General features: G+C 42.7%; 2 protein-coding genes across 7 annotated transcripts; one reads left to right on the plus strand and one right to left on the minus strand.

Moving 5' to 3' along the window:
• The first annotated feature begins 2,217 nt into the window (after positions 1 to 2,217).
• LOC111859672 (caspase-8-like) lies at positions 2,218 to 6,979 on the plus strand. Of its 3 annotated transcripts, none has more exons than XM_023842582.2 (10): positions 2,218 to 2,397; positions 3,242 to 3,570; positions 3,653 to 3,746; positions 3,856 to 3,994; positions 4,099 to 4,136; positions 4,441 to 4,474; positions 4,664 to 4,740; positions 4,857 to 4,968; positions 6,023 to 6,515; positions 6,600 to 6,979. In XM_023842582.2, exons 2-10 carry the CDS (start codon positions 3,269 to 3,271, stop codon positions 6,727 to 6,729), a joined length of 1,419 nt encoding a protein of 472 aa, XP_023698350.2. In that variant the 5' UTR covers positions 2,218 to 2,397; positions 3,242 to 3,268; the 3' UTR covers positions 6,730 to 6,979. The 3 variants fall into 3 exon arrangements, with proteins under 3 accessions (XP_023698350.2, XP_023698351.2, XP_023698349.2); XM_023842583.2 differs by lacking the exon at positions 2,218 to 2,397 and adding an exon at positions 2,760 to 3,062 and having other exon boundaries at positions 4,857 to 4,950; XM_023842581.2 differs by lacking the exon at positions 2,218 to 2,397 and adding an exon at positions 2,761 to 3,062.
• On the minus strand, positions 6,931 to 15,774 carry casp10 (caspase 10, apoptosis-related cysteine peptidase). 4 transcript variants are annotated; one of them, XM_023842579.2, is made up of 13 exons: positions 15,620 to 15,774; positions 14,424 to 14,709; positions 12,848 to 12,953; positions 12,601 to 12,736; positions 12,131 to 12,213; positions 11,978 to 12,011; positions 11,782 to 11,852; positions 9,998 to 10,034; positions 8,728 to 8,793; positions 8,533 to 8,576; positions 8,267 to 8,387; positions 7,689 to 8,175; positions 6,931 to 7,192 (listed from the first exon to the last, which is right to left on the minus strand). In XM_023842579.2, exons 2-13 carry the CDS (start codon positions 14,693 to 14,695, stop codon positions 7,030 to 7,032), a joined length of 1,620 nt encoding a protein of 539 aa, XP_023698347.1. In that variant the 5' UTR covers positions 14,696 to 14,709; positions 15,620 to 15,774; the 3' UTR covers positions 6,931 to 7,029. The 4 variants fall into 4 exon arrangements, with proteins under 4 accessions (XP_023698347.1, XP_023698346.1, XP_023698345.1 ...); XM_023842578.2 differs by lacking the exon at positions 15,620 to 15,774 and adding an exon at positions 14,937 to 15,520 and having other exon boundaries at positions 8,533 to 8,573; XM_023842577.2 differs by lacking the exon at positions 15,620 to 15,774 and adding an exon at positions 14,937 to 15,518 and having other exon boundaries at positions 11,782 to 11,849.
• Positions 15,775 to 16,832: the final 1,058 nt, after the last annotated feature.

A 16,832-nucleotide genomic window follows, 5' to 3' on the forward strand; every position in this document is an offset into this window, starting at 1 on the left:
GTTATTTGTAAAAATATCAACGTAAGTAAAAACTGGACTAGGACTCCAGTGGCCTGTACTACGAAGCGGGGTTACAGGCTTATCGGGGTAACTTGTTGGATTTAAGGTACCACAGTTTAAATGGACTTCATATTCGCTCACTTACATTTTCTCCAGACTACCTTAAATCCGACAAGTTACCCTGATAAGCCAGTAACACCGCTCCGTAGTACCGGCCACCGAAGCAGCTGCGAGGTACGGCTGGCAGCAGGCCAAGAGGAAAGCGGCTTTGGCAGCTGCTGAAGCAAAAACTCCAGTGTGGGAGGAGACTTTTGGTTGGCCTAGAAAAGGTTCTGGCAAAGCATCGGGTGACTCAGGAGGGGGACCTGCAGCATATACTGGGGTGGTTTGCGGCTGAATATGACACGGCCAGGATGAGGATCAGCACCAACTCCATGGTTCTTGAACGGAAAAGGGCAGAATTTCCTCTCCTGGTGGGGGAGGAGTTACTTCCTCAAGTGGAAAAGTTTAAGTATCTGGGGAGGTTCTTCAGGCACGTCCACTAGGAGGAGGCCCCGGGGCAGACCCAGGACACGCTGGAGAGATTATATCTCTGGGCTGGCCTGGGAACACCTTGGTATCCCCCGGAGGAGCTGGAGGAGGTGGCTGGGGAGAGGAAGGTCTGGGCATCCCTGCTTAGACTGCTACCCCCACGACCTTCCCCCACATGCGGGGCATATGATGGATGGATGAATGGAGATTATATATATATATATATATATATATATATATATATATATATATATATATATATATATATTATAATGTGTATGTGAAAGATTGTTTACATAAAATGCACAAAAGGACAAGGATTTAAATATCTTTTTTTTCCTAAATAAAATGCATTAAAATTAAGATGTCAACGAGTGACTAAATTCACACACGCTATATGCTTGAATTTTTTGCAAAAAAATTTATTAGTTGAAAAAGTATACAATTACAATAAGAATATACAAATTTTCATTAAAATAAAACTGAATTTATGAAAAACACCCCCCAGACACCCCAACACGAACGCCACCAACACCCCCTGGGTTCCTTAGAATAAGCAAATCAACAAACAAAATGTACATTCAGTAAGGGAGAATGGTACAGAATGTTAACGAACAGGTTCTGAAAGTATTATTCCCTGAACTTACTATTCAGGTTAAGAAGGAAATGGTTTCCAAAGTGGGCAGCACTAGCATCTAGTTCTCTTTTTAGTAAATAAATGGCCAGCATGTAACTGAAGAGATGCTCACATGCTGCAGAAGCAGGTAAAGCCTGTGCTGAACTTCTGACTTTTCTGCTACGTGGAAATGAGTGCAGCAGCTCATGCATGAAAGGTACCCAATTCAACTCTTGAAAGTCCTCGTCATGTGATAAACAATCAACTTCGTCCGTGTCACCCACTGTTATTCGGACAAGGTAACAGTTTATATTTTCCAAATCTATATTGTAATAAATATGTATACAAGTTTAACCATATTGCACTTGACCGAATGTGATAATCATGCCCGCTTAATTTTTTAATGTATCGTTACAATGACTGGCTCAGTGCCCATCCTTGTTATTAATTTAAGCAACCGTCAATTAATCACTCCCATTTATTGGATTAGACAGCAAAGCTAGCAATAACAAGCTTTAATCAAAGTTTATCATTGCCATGACTTAAATTTTGGAGGCGTTACGAGGTAGCTATTAATTAATTATAATAAGGCTGCAGTCATCGTACCTCAATATTCTTACATGGCGCCGACTAGACAGTCTTCGGTATGCAGATTTCGCACTGCATTACGTTGCCGTTGTCCCTTTTTGATTTGAGAAATAAAACCTTAAATGCGACCAGGTGCGTCTTTTGATCTTATCCATTCCCCTGTAGCCTATTCTTATTATTACTCTAGTTTTTCATAAACTTTAGGATAAAATGGTGTCACCAGCACAAATTTGGCGATTTTTTGGCTTACCTATCATTAGCTCTCCCCCATTAACGTGTTTTTTTTTAGACACATTCAGATTAAATTATCTGTTCATATTTTTGTCAGAAACACAGAGGATGCATTACTTGACAGCTATAATCAGAAATGACACATCAAAACGATGCAGTAATCAAACGGCGATTTATTTTACCAACTTTGACACCCGACATTTGCTGTTTCCTCTTTACGCTCATAAAACTACAGGCTCTGGATAATTATCGTAACTGAGGAACAGGACAGAAAAACAGGACTGCCCTTAGCTTCCACGTCAGCTGTGCGCGCTCCCGCGGCGTGCGGGCAGTTCTCGACAGAGCGCTGCTCCTCAGACGTGCCGGGGAGCGCAAAGTCTTACTCTAGGTTTAGTGGATTAATCCTCCACGCTCCCGCTTGCCAGCTGAATGTAAGTTATCGCGACTGGTGGGAGTACTTTGTCATGTTACCCTTTCACCTTTTTTCCCATATATTTCTGCTCTGTAACTGACTCTGACTAGAAAGTAACGAAATGTGATTATTGACATTGATAATACTTGGAGCATAATTCTCAAAAAAATAATCCGTTACAATAATGAATAAATTAACTAATTTTCTTTCCACATCTGCATAAAAGGTTCCTTTATTCGCAATGAGAAGATTTTTGGTAGTATCTTTGTTGTTTTAATTATCGGTTATTTGGAGAAGGTAGGATGCGCGTTACTACCATGCGCTGCGTAACAACGACGACGTCGAGATGTTATGAGAGGTGTTTCAAACAGCCAATAGGAATCGCTCTCTTGAGGAAATTTTCCAATCGTCATAGATCTCGAAAATGAAACCGGGGAAAACAGCATGACTTTATTCTATTTATGCGTTTCATGCGATAGATAATTGTAGCCGACGATATCCCTAAGGAAAACATTACACCAACAGGGAGAAGATAACTTCAAGGTTTTGGTAAAAACAGGAAGCAGTCGTTTTATGGTTAACAGCTTGCTTTATGGTTTATTTTGACAAACTTCATACCCGGAAGTCTTTATTACAACCTAATCTAAAACCACCTCGGCTTTCGAGTCCCTTGTCCAATACAATGTAAGTCTCATACCGAAGTTTTTGTACGGTATTACCAAAATGTTGTGCTTTAATGGTATATGTTTTAAGTATTGCTCATCCAACAATAAAAACACTCGATTAGGAATGCGACTGAATATGTATGGGTATATTTTTCTTCTGTACGATAACCGGCAGTGTTTCTCTTTTATTTTAACTAGACCTGTAATTCAAGCTACTGGAAGAACATGGATATCAATATCTTGCTGCACAATATCAGCGAAGAACTCGACTCCAACGAGATTGATGCACTCAAATTCCTGTGCAAAGACCACATTCAAAGGAAAAAAATGGAAGGCGTCCACGATGGTCGGGACCTCTTCTTGAGGTTAGAAGAACAAGGGCTCTTGGAAGATGTCTCCATTGTGGGGGAGCTGCTGTACACTATCAAACGATATGACCTGCTCAAAGTCCTCGGAACATCTCAAAAGATAACTCAGGATACTCTTCGGATGCAAGGGGACTCTGGCTGTCTGATCTCCTCCTACAGGTAATGTTTTGATAATCTGTGTATCAAAATGAGAAATGAAATCTCTGGAGAAAAAGAAAGTGAATAGGAATTATCTTTTTAGAAAGCTACTGTATGAGGTGTCGGAAGATGTGTCTGAAGACAATCTTGAGGCTATAAAGTTCCTGTTGAAGATTCCCCAGGTCAAATCTTGTAAGGTGAGTTTTGATTTGACCTATTTCCTGTCTTTACAGGCCATGTGCTGTAAATATGACTTGTAAGGCAGATCAGATTAGCATTACTTCTCTCTTTCCTACATCCCTGCAGAGCTTCCTTGACGTGTTGATAGAGATGGAGAAACAGGAGCTGTTGGGTGACAACAACTTTAAGGATCTTGAGAGTTTGCTTGAAAACTGTCAACCAGAGCTGTGCTTCCGGGTTAAGGAGTATGTAGCGGGCAGGGATGGTAATTATAGCAGAATTCAGACTTTTATTATGTGGATCAAAACGCCTTACCCTGCAGTGGACCTTTTTTAAGACTTAACTAATTGCATCGCTTCTCATTTACAGTTGGCAATACAAGTATGACCTCAGTGCCTGAAACCATGGTAATTATGAAAGTCACATTGAAATTCAGATGCTTTTTGTTTTAGTTTATATGCATATTTTGACAGCACATTTTACCTTTTTATTCTTTATTTTTGTATATATGTGTGTGTGTGTGTGTGTGTGTATATATGTATATGTGTATATATGTGTATATATATATGTATGTGTGTGTGTGTGTGTGTGTGTGTGTGTGTGTGTGTGTGTGTGTGTATATATGTGTGTGTGTGTGTGTGTGTGTATATGTGTGTGTGTGTGTGTGTGTATAAATTTTTTTTTTTTTAAGGAGCATGTTTCCCGTTTCAGATTGTACCATCTGTCCAAGAGTCACCTTCCTCTAGTAAGTTTATCTGAGTCATATAACAAAAATCATGAGAAGATGCAATACCAATGCACCAATCTTGAGATCTTATTCTTTGATTTGCCTTGTGTTTCTCTTGCCTGTGCCTGAAACATAAGATCTTTTTACCATGTCGTCAGTTATTATAAAGCTATATGTGGTACATTAAATCTTTCCTCTTTCTGCCAGCTATGAGTCCAGTCAGTAGTGAGGGAGGAATGAGTCTTTTCGCAGATACGGGACCTGGCAGAACAGACCTAGAGAAGGTAAATTTGCCTCAGTATGATGACAACCACAAGTTATTTGCAAATTTGTTGTTGCATGTTTTTTACCATGTAAAATCTGTACTACTGTGCTCTACATTCATCCTCTGATGTTACAGGACTGTTATAACATGACTCATCGTCCACGTGGATACTGTCTCATCATCAACAACTATAAATTTGCGAAGGCCAGTCAGCTGGGAAACCGTAATGGTACAGATAAGGACGCTGGTGAGGGCTACACAATGTAAAGAGGGTGTCCTCCAGGTTGTGTGCACACCTGCTCTTAAGTGAAGGGAATGTTCAGATGAAGACGGGCGTGTAATGCTATTACGCGTTTCCAAAATGCAGATTGGTTCATACTCAACTGGTAAATTTCTATTGGCTTGTACACAGTTTTATGCCTGAAATGTGTACATTTTGCCTCCTGGAGAAATACATGAACATGTCATTCCTGAATGAGGAGTACCCTAGATATTCAGTTAGCTAAATAGGTGAATGTCAATGAAAAGCTTGAATACTCAAACAAAAGCCTGATCTTATATGTATTTTATGAGTGTAATAATCATCACATCAGTGTTTCCTCTAGGTTTACAGTTTTTTTTTGTGGGGGGGGGGCAGACAGACACCGACAGGATTCATGGTGTTCATGTGTTTCTTTTAATACCAGCAGTCAATATAACAACTGAACTAAACATCAGAACATTTATTTCTATGACAATTATCCACAAAGTCTGCAGCTTTTGTCACTGTGGTATATTTTTGTCTGCTTTTCGGGTGGTTGGCGTGACATATTTTCCAAGGCACACACTCTGTCCGCTGGTCGGTGAGCATGTGTCTGTGTGCGCGCATCAGGGCGGAGCTCCGCCATACGTGACACAGAGAGCAGAGGAGAATTGTAAACCTGTGACCGTGTAGAGACAAATATGACAAGCTGTTGTGTAAATAAGATAAAGCTATTTAGTTTGTTTAATAAAAGGACAATGTATAGACCTGTTCTATAGGAAAGGTAACCTTAAATGACTTCTGTTGTGATCTGGCGCTATATAGAAAGTAAAATTAACTTGACCTTCAACGGGGGGACGGGAGGTGTCGTTGGACCCCCTAATATAATGGTAGGGGAAACACTGAACATACAAGCATTTTAGTTGTCTGCCCCAACCAAATTTTTTTCCACAAAATATGCCCTGATAGGTATAATGTTTTGAAATTGCTGGCAGAAACTCTCCAGAGCAAAACGGGTATCTGAATTCACTAACTTCCCACTCTGTCCCTTTGACTTTAGACAACCTATCATCAGTCTTCAGCTGGCTGCATTTTGAGGTGCAGAAATACCAGGATTTGACTGCGACAGAAATTCTGAACACTGTGAATCGATTTGGAACATCGGACCACAGCTCCAAGGACGCCTTTGTCTGCTGTATCCTCTCGCACGGCGAGAAAGGCTCCGTCTTTGGCACGGATGGCCAGCCGATCCTCATCCAGAAAATCACCCAGCCGTTCAAAGGCAGCAACTGCCCCTCCTTAGCAGGCAAGCCCAAAATGTTCTTCATCCAGGCCTGTCAGGGCAAGAGCAAGCAGATGGGCACGTATATCCAGGCTGATGGCGATGGGGGCGACGACGGAATCTGCAGCAGGGACACCCTGCAAATCCCGGATGACTCCGACTTCCTGCTGGGCATGGCTACTGTGGCGGATTTCCAGTCATTCCGCCATGTCCGCTATGGCTCCATCTATATACAGGAGCTGTGTAAGCAGCTGATGGAAGGCTGCCGAAGGTGTGTGGGCTGGGCTGCAGGAAATGTGGGGGGAGGGACGGCCGCCTTGTTCTTATTACATGTCTGCATTTTCTTTGTTGGTAGGGAAAAAACCATCCTGGAAATATTGACCATAGTGAATCGGGAGGTAGGCCTCAGAAGCTACCCGGACTTCAAGCAGATGCCTGAGCCCAGGTACACACTGACCAAGACTCTGGTTCTGCCTGTGGACTGAGGGTGGACCCTGCTGGATCTCATCCCCTTTCATCAGAGCCCCAGAACCACTTTCTAATGCACTTTCTGATGCTGAATGAACAAATTGAGGATTTTCTATGTCTGCTCATTTCCTGGACTTTCAGTTCAAAAAAAGACAAACTCCCTTGGTCTGATATGTTGTTTTTCTGCTACAGTTGAAGCAAAGAATCTTAAGTAGAAATATTTTAATAAAATTTTATTTTTTTTAAATAAAGTCAGACACAATAACATTCTGTGCGTTGCTGTATTCTTGAGATACGCTGATTTAATGTCGGACTCTTCACTTGCTCAGCGAAGGGGCTGGTGCCTTTGGTACAGGGAAGACAACCTTCTTACGTAGTGAAAATGCGGGCTGGGGTATCTGCCTTTTGGTGCCTGTCTGATCGGACATTTTGCTGACGTCGTTGTTGACCTCTGTCAGGATGGAGAGCAGGTCTGCCTCTCTGGCCAAAAAAGAAAAAAGGATGAGCTCACTGCTGCCTTTTGCATTCCAGATTATCAAATGCTGTATTTTCAAATATATTACAAAAAGCAAAGCTGTTGAACTACAAAACAATAGTTTATATGATATTTTCCTGTGGATGTATATTTGGATTAAAGATAGAAAACACCGCTTAACCGAAATTGACATATACACATATGATGGTAGCTCTTGTAGAATCTTCAGTTCCGCCAGACCAAAGGAACCACACGTTTATTTTATGCCTTAGCTATTTGCTCTTTACAAAATCAAGAAGGTGTGTTACACAGTTCTGGAGAATGAGAAAAGTAGGAGTCCTAGCACACTAAAATGGTGAACCACTTTTCAGCATTTCTCAAGTTCATGCATATAAACGTGCATTCACTGTCATTTTTGCAGCCAACTCTTGCAACATGGAAATGGAAATTCTGATTCAGGAAAATCAGAAATATATTCTGCAAGGGTGCTGGGGCACTGACCTGGGTACCAGCTGCAGCAGATTTCGGCAAAGAGACTGGATATACCAGGTTCCCTGTTTCCCGTCTCTGTACGAAAGGGAGTAGGGCACAGAGGACATGCCTAACAGGATGTCTGCCGCATCATGGAGGGAGTCCTTGGGCACTCTGGCGTCACTGTCAACGTCTCCGTCGGCCTGGACAGATGCACACGTCTGCCTCGGCTTATCTTGACATGCCTGCACAAAGAATAACTTGGGCTTGTCCCTTAGCGTAGGGCACCGGCTGCCTGAGAAAGGCTCTGTCAGATCCTTGAGCGGTACCACTCTCCCGTCCACCCCGTAGACGGCCCCCAGCTGGCCGTGGCTGAGCACACAGCACACCAGAACATCCATGAGGGTGTGGTCTTTGTCTCTCAGGCTCTGCAGCAGGGACAGGATCTTTTCGTGGCTGCAGTCATGCTCAACCGATGTTTCAAATCCAAGCCAACGAAACACATCCTCCAGGTTCTCTGGAAAGCAGGTAGATGTTTGTCTTATATGCTTGTCGTTTTTAATCATTTACATTTTGTCCTTCAAATCCAATTTGGAATCAGCACTTACTCGCATCTTTGTGTGTTCCTTCCCTAATGTTTAGACTTGGTTGTGAGTTTGAGAAGTCATAGTTGTTTATGATTAAACAGAATCCCCTTTTCTCTCCCTTCATCTCATATACACCCAAGGCCTTTAGAGAAACAGTTGAAAGTGTACAACACAATACAGTGTAAAACATTCAAACTTACTGGTCACATATTCTTATACCACATGACTTTGAGTCCCTTCAATCATAAGAATATAAAATTCTGTACCAGAGGAACAGGGAGCAATACCTGGTCATCCAAGGGTGTGTCTAGGGCTTCTGGCTTATGGTCTACTGGAGGACAGCAAAGTTTATTTTCTCAGGTATAGCAGAATGAAGAAGCAGCTGGCTATACACTTAGGAAGCAGCAGAGTGACACGAGGGTGCCACTGCGGGAGGACAGGAGAACAGGTGGCATGTCGAGTCGACGGCAGGCAGAGCTCACCTGTAGAGTCAGATGCCTCCGCGCGAAGCGGGTTTGTACTGCTTAGTGTTTCCGCAGGTCCACCATCTAAGAGCAGGACAAAGTCAAATCCCTTACATTCACTCATCCTCAGAAACGTTCCCGCTGAGGGCTGGAGGGCACAAGGCCTTGTCAGGAGCCTGCACCCTACATTACATTCAAGAAGCAGCATATCTGAATATGTTACATGTTCTACAGACGTGGTTCCAGCATCCAGGATAAACCTCCTGACATCCATTTGTTTATTTCTTATACAATAGAATTATTCGGACATGTTAACATGCTGCTGAGGCCGTGGGTCAAACCGTAAAACCGGTGACCTTCTGATCTCCGGCACAGAGGGTTAAGACTGATTTAAGCTTCTGCACCATAGCCAGTGCAAGTGGCCCGTACCACTGCAAGCCTTTTAATGGTGCACTGGTGTTTCTGTGTCGCTCTGCAATTACACTGTCAAAACCCTACTTGGCTAAGTGCGGTGGCTTTAAGTTTTACTAAAACATTTTTACTCTAACAGGAAACAAAACTTAGCAAGCTTTGCGATTTTAATTATTCTTTCAAAATTATCTAGCATACTTTTAAGAGTTTGCTGCTGCTTTTGCATGAGCTCTGCATACGTCCCCATCCTTGCCGTTTAAATCACTCATTTTTGGTTTATGAATATCATAATATTTAACACAAAAAAATCAATAAATAAATCACACTGCGATATGTGAAATTTTCTAATATCGTGCAGCCTTAGCATAACTGGCTGCAGCCGTGTTTTTTTAACAGCATGAATGGCTGCAGCCATTGCAAAAACAGCTGGCCGGCAACAAGCTAAACAACAAGGTAAAAAAACCCTCAGCTGGAAACAAGCAACAAGAAGGTTTTGTACAGGAGGAAGTGTGATGCTACGAAGCAGACCAATGACAGCTGCTGCAGTCTGTATCGTCACGATTTGCAGTTACATTTCAGGGGAGGCGCCTGTCAGGCTGTGCCGTAGGGTACGCGGCTGTGCTGTAAGGTACGCGGCTGTGCCGTAGGGTACGCGGCTGTGCCGTCGGGTACGCGGCTGTGCCGTAGGGTACGCGGCTGTGCCATACTTATGGCATCGGTTCGATGCAGACATATAAATCAGCCTTTAGCCCGCTGAGCTGTACACCGCCCTCAAATCATGCAAACTTACACACACGCAACCAGCACATGAATGACAAATAAGTGAATGTAGTTAGGGTGACATGATTTTGCTTCACCTTTAAAAATCAGGACTCACCATTGGAGTTACTTTGGCGGTTGCAACAGCTGGATGCCTGCAAGACAGAACAATCATCTATGACTGAAGGAGACAAGCTGACTCTTTCTGGCTTTTTAAGGCGTGTGAGAGAGAGAAAGAGAGAGAGAGACAAAGACACTTTCACACACTGAAAAGGTAGCCGTGGTCAACCCTGTCGAATGCCTTCTCTTGGTCTATCGACAAGGTCCCATGCAGATAACCTTAATACACTCCATAGAAAAATAGATAAAAGAGAAAACAAATGAGCAGAAAGGAACAGATGAGAGGGGAAAAAAAGGGTCAGCAACACACTCATTCCAACCCCAAACATAAAGCAGGGGCTTTTCCCCTTTCGTATCCTGGTCAAAATCTTCTTAATTTGAAACCTCGTTTTCTGAGTCAACTCATCACACGTTGCAGTTTTCACCATTCTCACTATCGTAGCCTCAAGTTTACTCATATCTGGAAAAACGTCAGACACGTCAGAGGGCTTACCGTAAGTGTCACCTAAGAAATCATTAACCTTCTGGAGAGAATACACGCTCGCATCATCTCTACCCTGAGACGCAAAATCCAAAACGTCCGAAAAAGCATCACCGTCCACATCCTCTGCATCATCCCCAGATCCGCCTTCAATAACAGAAACATCAGTCACCTCACCCTGAACCTCATCTCTACCAACACCTGTCACCAGCTCCACCGTCCTCCAGCACACACTCACGAGCCCCCCGAACCTCCCCGACAAACACCGCACCACCCACACTATCCTGCACACTCTCACTACTTTGTGCAGTCACCACAGACTTATCACTGTGACCATCCCCAGCCCCCTCCTGTGCACAACCAGCCTCAACCTGTAGCTCCCCCAGACTGGGCTCAGGTGCATCCACAACTGCAGGAGGCGCAGGTACAGAGCTAGGCCCTGGTCTCTCACCACTCCCAACCCTATATCCCCACATTCAAAACACTTCATACTCCCCATATTCGCATAAAGCATATAAGCTCTCCCCGCAAACATCACCCTAAAAGAAACATCCAAGCTGGGCTCGCTTAAAAACATAAGCACCTGTCTCCTAAAAGACACTACTAGGGTGACCAGATAATCCATGTCAGGGAGAACACTTTGACCTACTTCGGGTTTTACAGACTACTTTCAAACTGAAAGGCTCCTGTGCTCGGCTAAATAGTTCAGCTTTTCCTGTGCTTTGTTTTCTTGAGTGAAAGACTCATCCAGCTGTTTCACATTAGCATTAGTGACACATGCATGATTATAAACAGTGGAACACTCGATATCATGACTCTCGTTGCCGGTGCAACCAGCAGAGGAACCAGGAGAAGACTTCCACTTATCCTGACTCCCTGCTCGATCAGGCGCTGAACAAAAGTTTCCACAGTAACAAAAATAACCACGGCTTTGTTCATACACGAAGCGGAAAAATTCCCCAACCCCTTCAAACACGTCCTCCACAACTATCCCGGGATCAGGCACACACCTGACCCGGTGACAGAGTGAGAGGGACGGTGGACCCGCGTCGGGGGTGGAGGGCATCCCAGCACCCGACCTCAAAAACCGTCAAAGACAATGATACTGACACAAACCAAACAGTTATTTCAAAGCCGGTAAGAAAAGAAAAAAAAACAAGCTGTATGTCACGAGCGCAAAAAGAAAATCCCCAAACAGATGCCCTCTCACCCCACACGCGCCCTCAATCACACTCCCAGAATGCACCAAGAGAGAGAGAGAGAGAGAGAGAGAGAGGGGCGGCAGGGGAAGCTCCAGGTACCTGAGATAAGCTGAAGGATAACGATCTGAATTCAGTCTCCACTGGGCCACATATGAGCTCCTGCATGACTGCTGAACACAGCAAGGTTGTTCTTTGCCGACAAGTAACATTCTGAAGTTTAACTTACACTTGAGATGTCTGAAGCTGACTCGCACTTGCTTTGCTAATAAGGAAGAATCAGGCAAATTAAACATACCTGGAGTATGGCTGATGTGAGAGACAAGAGGACTCTGAAGAGGAAAAAAATACATGGTTGTATATGACCATGAAAGTAAAATGGCAACAAAAACTGGTGAAGTATTCATAAAAAACTGGGCTATAGAGAGGGATGTGCATTCATATAAACAACCTGTTCAGTAGGCAAACTCTGCTCAGGCATAGACAGCTTCACACTCTCTGTCCTGCTCTCACCAGTCTCCTGAGAATGGGTACCTGCAAGACATGGATGTGTCACAAACAAGGACACACACGTGTGGCAGCCCCGTGGCCAGGAATAAATGTCATGACCTTCATGGGTGAGGGGTAGGTGGTCAAACCGTGATTTTAATACCTGCCAAACCTGTGGTAAGCGCATAGGCAAATTATATAGATAAGGACCCCTGCAAACAATCAATTAAAAAACATGCACACCACAGCTTCTCAAAAAAGGTTATTTTAGCATGGAATCATTACATACAATTAGCCGGTTAGATTTATTTTAATGATGCTTAATATTAACACTTTATGACATTGTTGGCTTCTTCAAAATTGGCCTCCACTGTACACCTCAGCATGAGTCACAATTTGCGAAAGATTCTACAGTGCCCCTCTACAACTTACCCTGAGTCTTCATATAATGGCTTATTTTGCTTTTCAGTTTGGGATTAATCTTCCCGACAACTTTCTCCAGTGTTTCCAAGTTGCTATGGCTAAGCTCGTCTGCCTTCTCCATCTCCAGCAGCAGTTTAAACATCGTCTGTAACAATAAAGGGCTCAATATTTCATGCAGTGTTTTCTCCCTCCTAACAAACACACGCTGCCCCGTTTTGGCAGACGGGGCAGTCTGGTTTGACCATTATTCACTTACAGTGGTTTCATCCAGTCTACTCCGAGGAAGGTTTTTTTGCAGCAGAAACTTGATGCTCTTAAGGTCCTCCTGTGTGATTTCTTCTGATAGTTCAAACAGCATCTTTCTGAAATGTGTCGAACATTATGTTATATGTTTAATTAATAAATAACGAGGCTAGACTCGCTCCGTTGCTTAATGTTTGAAGATGATGTTCGGTGGCTGACTGTGATAGTTTACGTCTATCTGGATGATTTAAGGTCATGTCCATCAGGGGCAGTGCGAGAAATCCATCTTGGTCGGCTCCTTCGTTTCTGGTCTCACTGTTTTTGTATGGGGTTGTGACATGAAATGATGTACGCTCGAGTTACTAGTTTTTTAATACTGCTGCTGCATTCTCCGTATTCTACCCACTGCTCCACGTCGTGCTTCGCTCTGCCACTCATCACTTTACTACCCCATGTTGAATGCTGTATTGTATGTTGTTAGACATCTTGTAGCAGTTAGTATTTCGTAATTAGACTGCACGACACTGGAAAATATCAGTCTCTGCAAGAAGTATTGCAGTATTTGTAAAGAAAAAAAATAGTTGGAAATAAATTAATTTCCCACAAACATGTCTATTCACGAGTGATTTAAACAGCAAAGATGAAAATGATGAGGAATGGTGTGAAGACCGCAGCTCATACAAAAGTATAGCGGTGGTAAACTTCAACCTGTTAAACATATACTAGATAATCCAGAAAATGGCGGTCATAAAAATTGCACAGCTTGCTAAGTTATGTTTCCTATAACAATTTAAATGTTCTAGCTAAACGTAAACCCCGCGCTCTCTGCGAATTTTATCATCAAGATTTATAAATATTGTTAATGTATTGAAAAATAACATTGCTTATGAAAGTCAGGGACGGATTATGGGTTGTATGGGCCCCTGGGCAAAACGTTCGCGAGGGCCCCCTCCCACCACCACCACCACCAGCACCACCACCACAACCACCACAATTCAAGGGCCCTTGGCAGCCAAACGCCCTCCCTCCATGTTTCCATCAGAGGCCCTATAGGGTCAGGGGCCCTTGTAGGCAGAGGATCAAAGAATGTAGGCCCTCTAAAATAGACAAACGAAAATACATTGTTGATAAGGGTTGCAAATTGTTTTGGGCTAGGGGCCCCACGGGCCCCCTGCACCCCAAGGGCCCCTGATGACAGTATATATGCAAGTTAGAATTTCAAGTTAGAGTCTCATTGTACTTCATACACATGGTTGATGCTTTCTTAGAAACTTAAACTACAATTAAATTTTGAAGATGCTGTAGATACAATGGTGCTCGCAATATGTTCTTTCTTGAATATTTAAATATACAGTTCTTCCGGCCATTCGTTCTTAAAAAAACAGATATTACTTTAGTATTAACTACCGTATATAAACACATAGTCCCGCAACAAAAGGTGACCGTACTGCCACTCGTACGCGTCGCGTTAACTTCGCGTAGGCGCACCTACGACGCGTTGAATAAACGCAGAAAACGCGTGGCAGTCGTGATGCGTACACGTATGTGTTCTGAGCGTCAAATATAAATCGGCCCTAAGAAACCGGTACCTGTAGGAGGTTACATTACTGGAGGCAGGAGGCAGTCGATGTTCACGGATTAATTTGATATGTCCGCAAATGGTAAGCAGCTCTGTCAAAAGAGAAGGATCCTCTGCGGACAGGAGGTCTTCCTTCTGCAGCATGGAGAAGAGCTCGCAGGCCGCGGTAACTCCGCGCAGGTCCCTGCGGAGCAGGTCACTGCACAGGAATGCTAGGGCCTCCACGTCCTTCGTGTCAAGAGCCTGCTCCACCCCGAGCAGAACAAACTGAAACTCCATCATCTGTCCGTGTAAACCTACAGAGAACACGACAACGGTGAGATTAGAAAAGAAAATCAAGAAAATATAACGGGATACAAAGTACGCCCTTCCCCTGTCTTAGATACATAAAAATGATATAAAATGGAATGAAATCGCTTTCATTTACGGAAGTAATTAAAGCAACCAGGAAAACTAAACCCGTGACGACACACGGGTTGCCTTTCACTTTCGAATTATAAATCGATTAATGAATACGCTTTACCTGTTTTGACATTTGAAAGTTGATTGAAATTCGCCTTGGAATAAATTCGATTCACAAAAACCGTCAAATCCATCAGCTTTAATTTCGCATCGCGATGCTGAAATGACCGTTCGACCGTAAGTCTCGTTAGACCCACTGTTGTTTTTTTCTCTTTAAATCTAATTTTATCCGAAAATACTACTACAGGACAACTTGGCTTCTTCGGCAGGAGTGGAAAACGTATTTCACACGGGAAGATTTTTTTACTGAATGAGAAATTTTATCGACAACGACTATTACAGAAGTTTTTCATTTTAATAACAACAGCCTGAGAATAGCCTAATTACCCTATAATTATGTAATGCACTAACTTTCAAACCATTTTAAAAAATGTATTAGGCCTAAGTATCCACTCAGTGAAGACTTAAGAAGTAAAGCGAAAACAATTAATTGGAAGTTTCTAACTTAAAGAAACATAAAGTAGGCTATTCCAATAAACCCCAAAACCCCAAAAGTGACAACGGGACTGACCATAACTAAAAAACGGAAAAAAACACAAAGAAAAACATCGCTGCCACCACCACCACACTACTACTACTAGGCTACTACTAATAACAATAATAATAACAACAATATAGTAGTGTCAACGCCCAATAAAATGCCTTTGTAAATCATTTTCCCTCGAGACACACAAATATGTTCACCTTTTTTCGCAGAATGTAGCCTATTCGGAAGCTTGGACGACTTCAGGAACTTAAGGAGTAGTAATGAACACCGAGACAATATCCTATATATTCGGAAGCTTGGACGACTTCGGCAACTTAAGGAGTAGTAATGAACACCGAGACAGTATCCTATATATATAGCTCATGTGCTTCCGGCGGGCATTTCTGCAAACTATTTACCTGCGGGCTTTTTTGTTTGTTTGTTTTGAAGGAAGAAAACGAAAGATGGAATCGGGGCTAGTGTCCTTTTATTTGTAAATAATAAAAATATTACTTTATATGGTTACTTAATTCGAATTAGCCTACATTTCACAATAAATTTTTCACATTGATATATATTCGGTTTTCCGAAGTGTATTTGGTGAGAGTCGGTTGACTCATTGATATTCGGGACATTCTAAAACGCTTAATCATGTGAAAAAGCTTAATGTGGTTTAATGTACCAAAATAGCGACCAGTAATGGAGGGGAAAATGCTTAATGTAAGTTAAAGTCCATATTCCTAGTATTTCGGTTTTGACTTTTTGTCAGGTGAAAGTCTTTATGGACAGACGTGTCAGGAATTTGGTGATTATTGGTATCTATTTTGATAAATTAAGTCGCCTTTTCCTTATAATGGGCGCCAATGGAGGGGGAAACGCTTAACGTAAGTTAAAGTCCATATTCCTAGTATTTCGGTTTTGACTTTTTGTCAGGTGAAAGTCTTTATGGACAGACGTGTCAGGAATTTGGTGATTATTGGTATCTATTTTGATAAATTAAGTCGCCTTTTCCTTATAATGGGCGCCAATGGAGGGGGAAACGCTTAACGTAAGTTAAAGTCCATATTCCTAGCGTTTCGGTTTTGATTTTTTTTGTCAGGTGAAAGTCATTATGGCCAGATATTGGTCGCTATTTTGATACATTAAATCACATGAGGCTTTTTCACATTAAGCGTTTTAGAATATCCCGAATATGACCCCCGGACGCGACATCCAAATGTCTATATGTCATGACTAAACAAGCTGATACAGGAATACATGCTACAGGGAATCTTGCCTCACAGGGATAGGCAGTGACTCATAAAGCAGAATGACGTGGGCAGGGACCGAATGAGAGCATGCAACGAAAAATCTACGATGAAGATCGCTGAAGCGGGCGCATATATGGCAAGCCGTTTTAACGTTTAATCAAGTCACACTCCTAACCGTAAT

The sequence above is a fragment of the Paramormyrops kingsleyae genome, chromosome 1 (assembly GCF_048594095.1).
Source record: "Paramormyrops kingsleyae isolate MSU_618 chromosome 1, PKINGS_0.4, whole genome shotgun sequence".
Taxonomy (NCBI): Eukaryota; Metazoa; Chordata; class Actinopteri; order Osteoglossiformes; family Mormyridae; genus Paramormyrops; species Paramormyrops kingsleyae.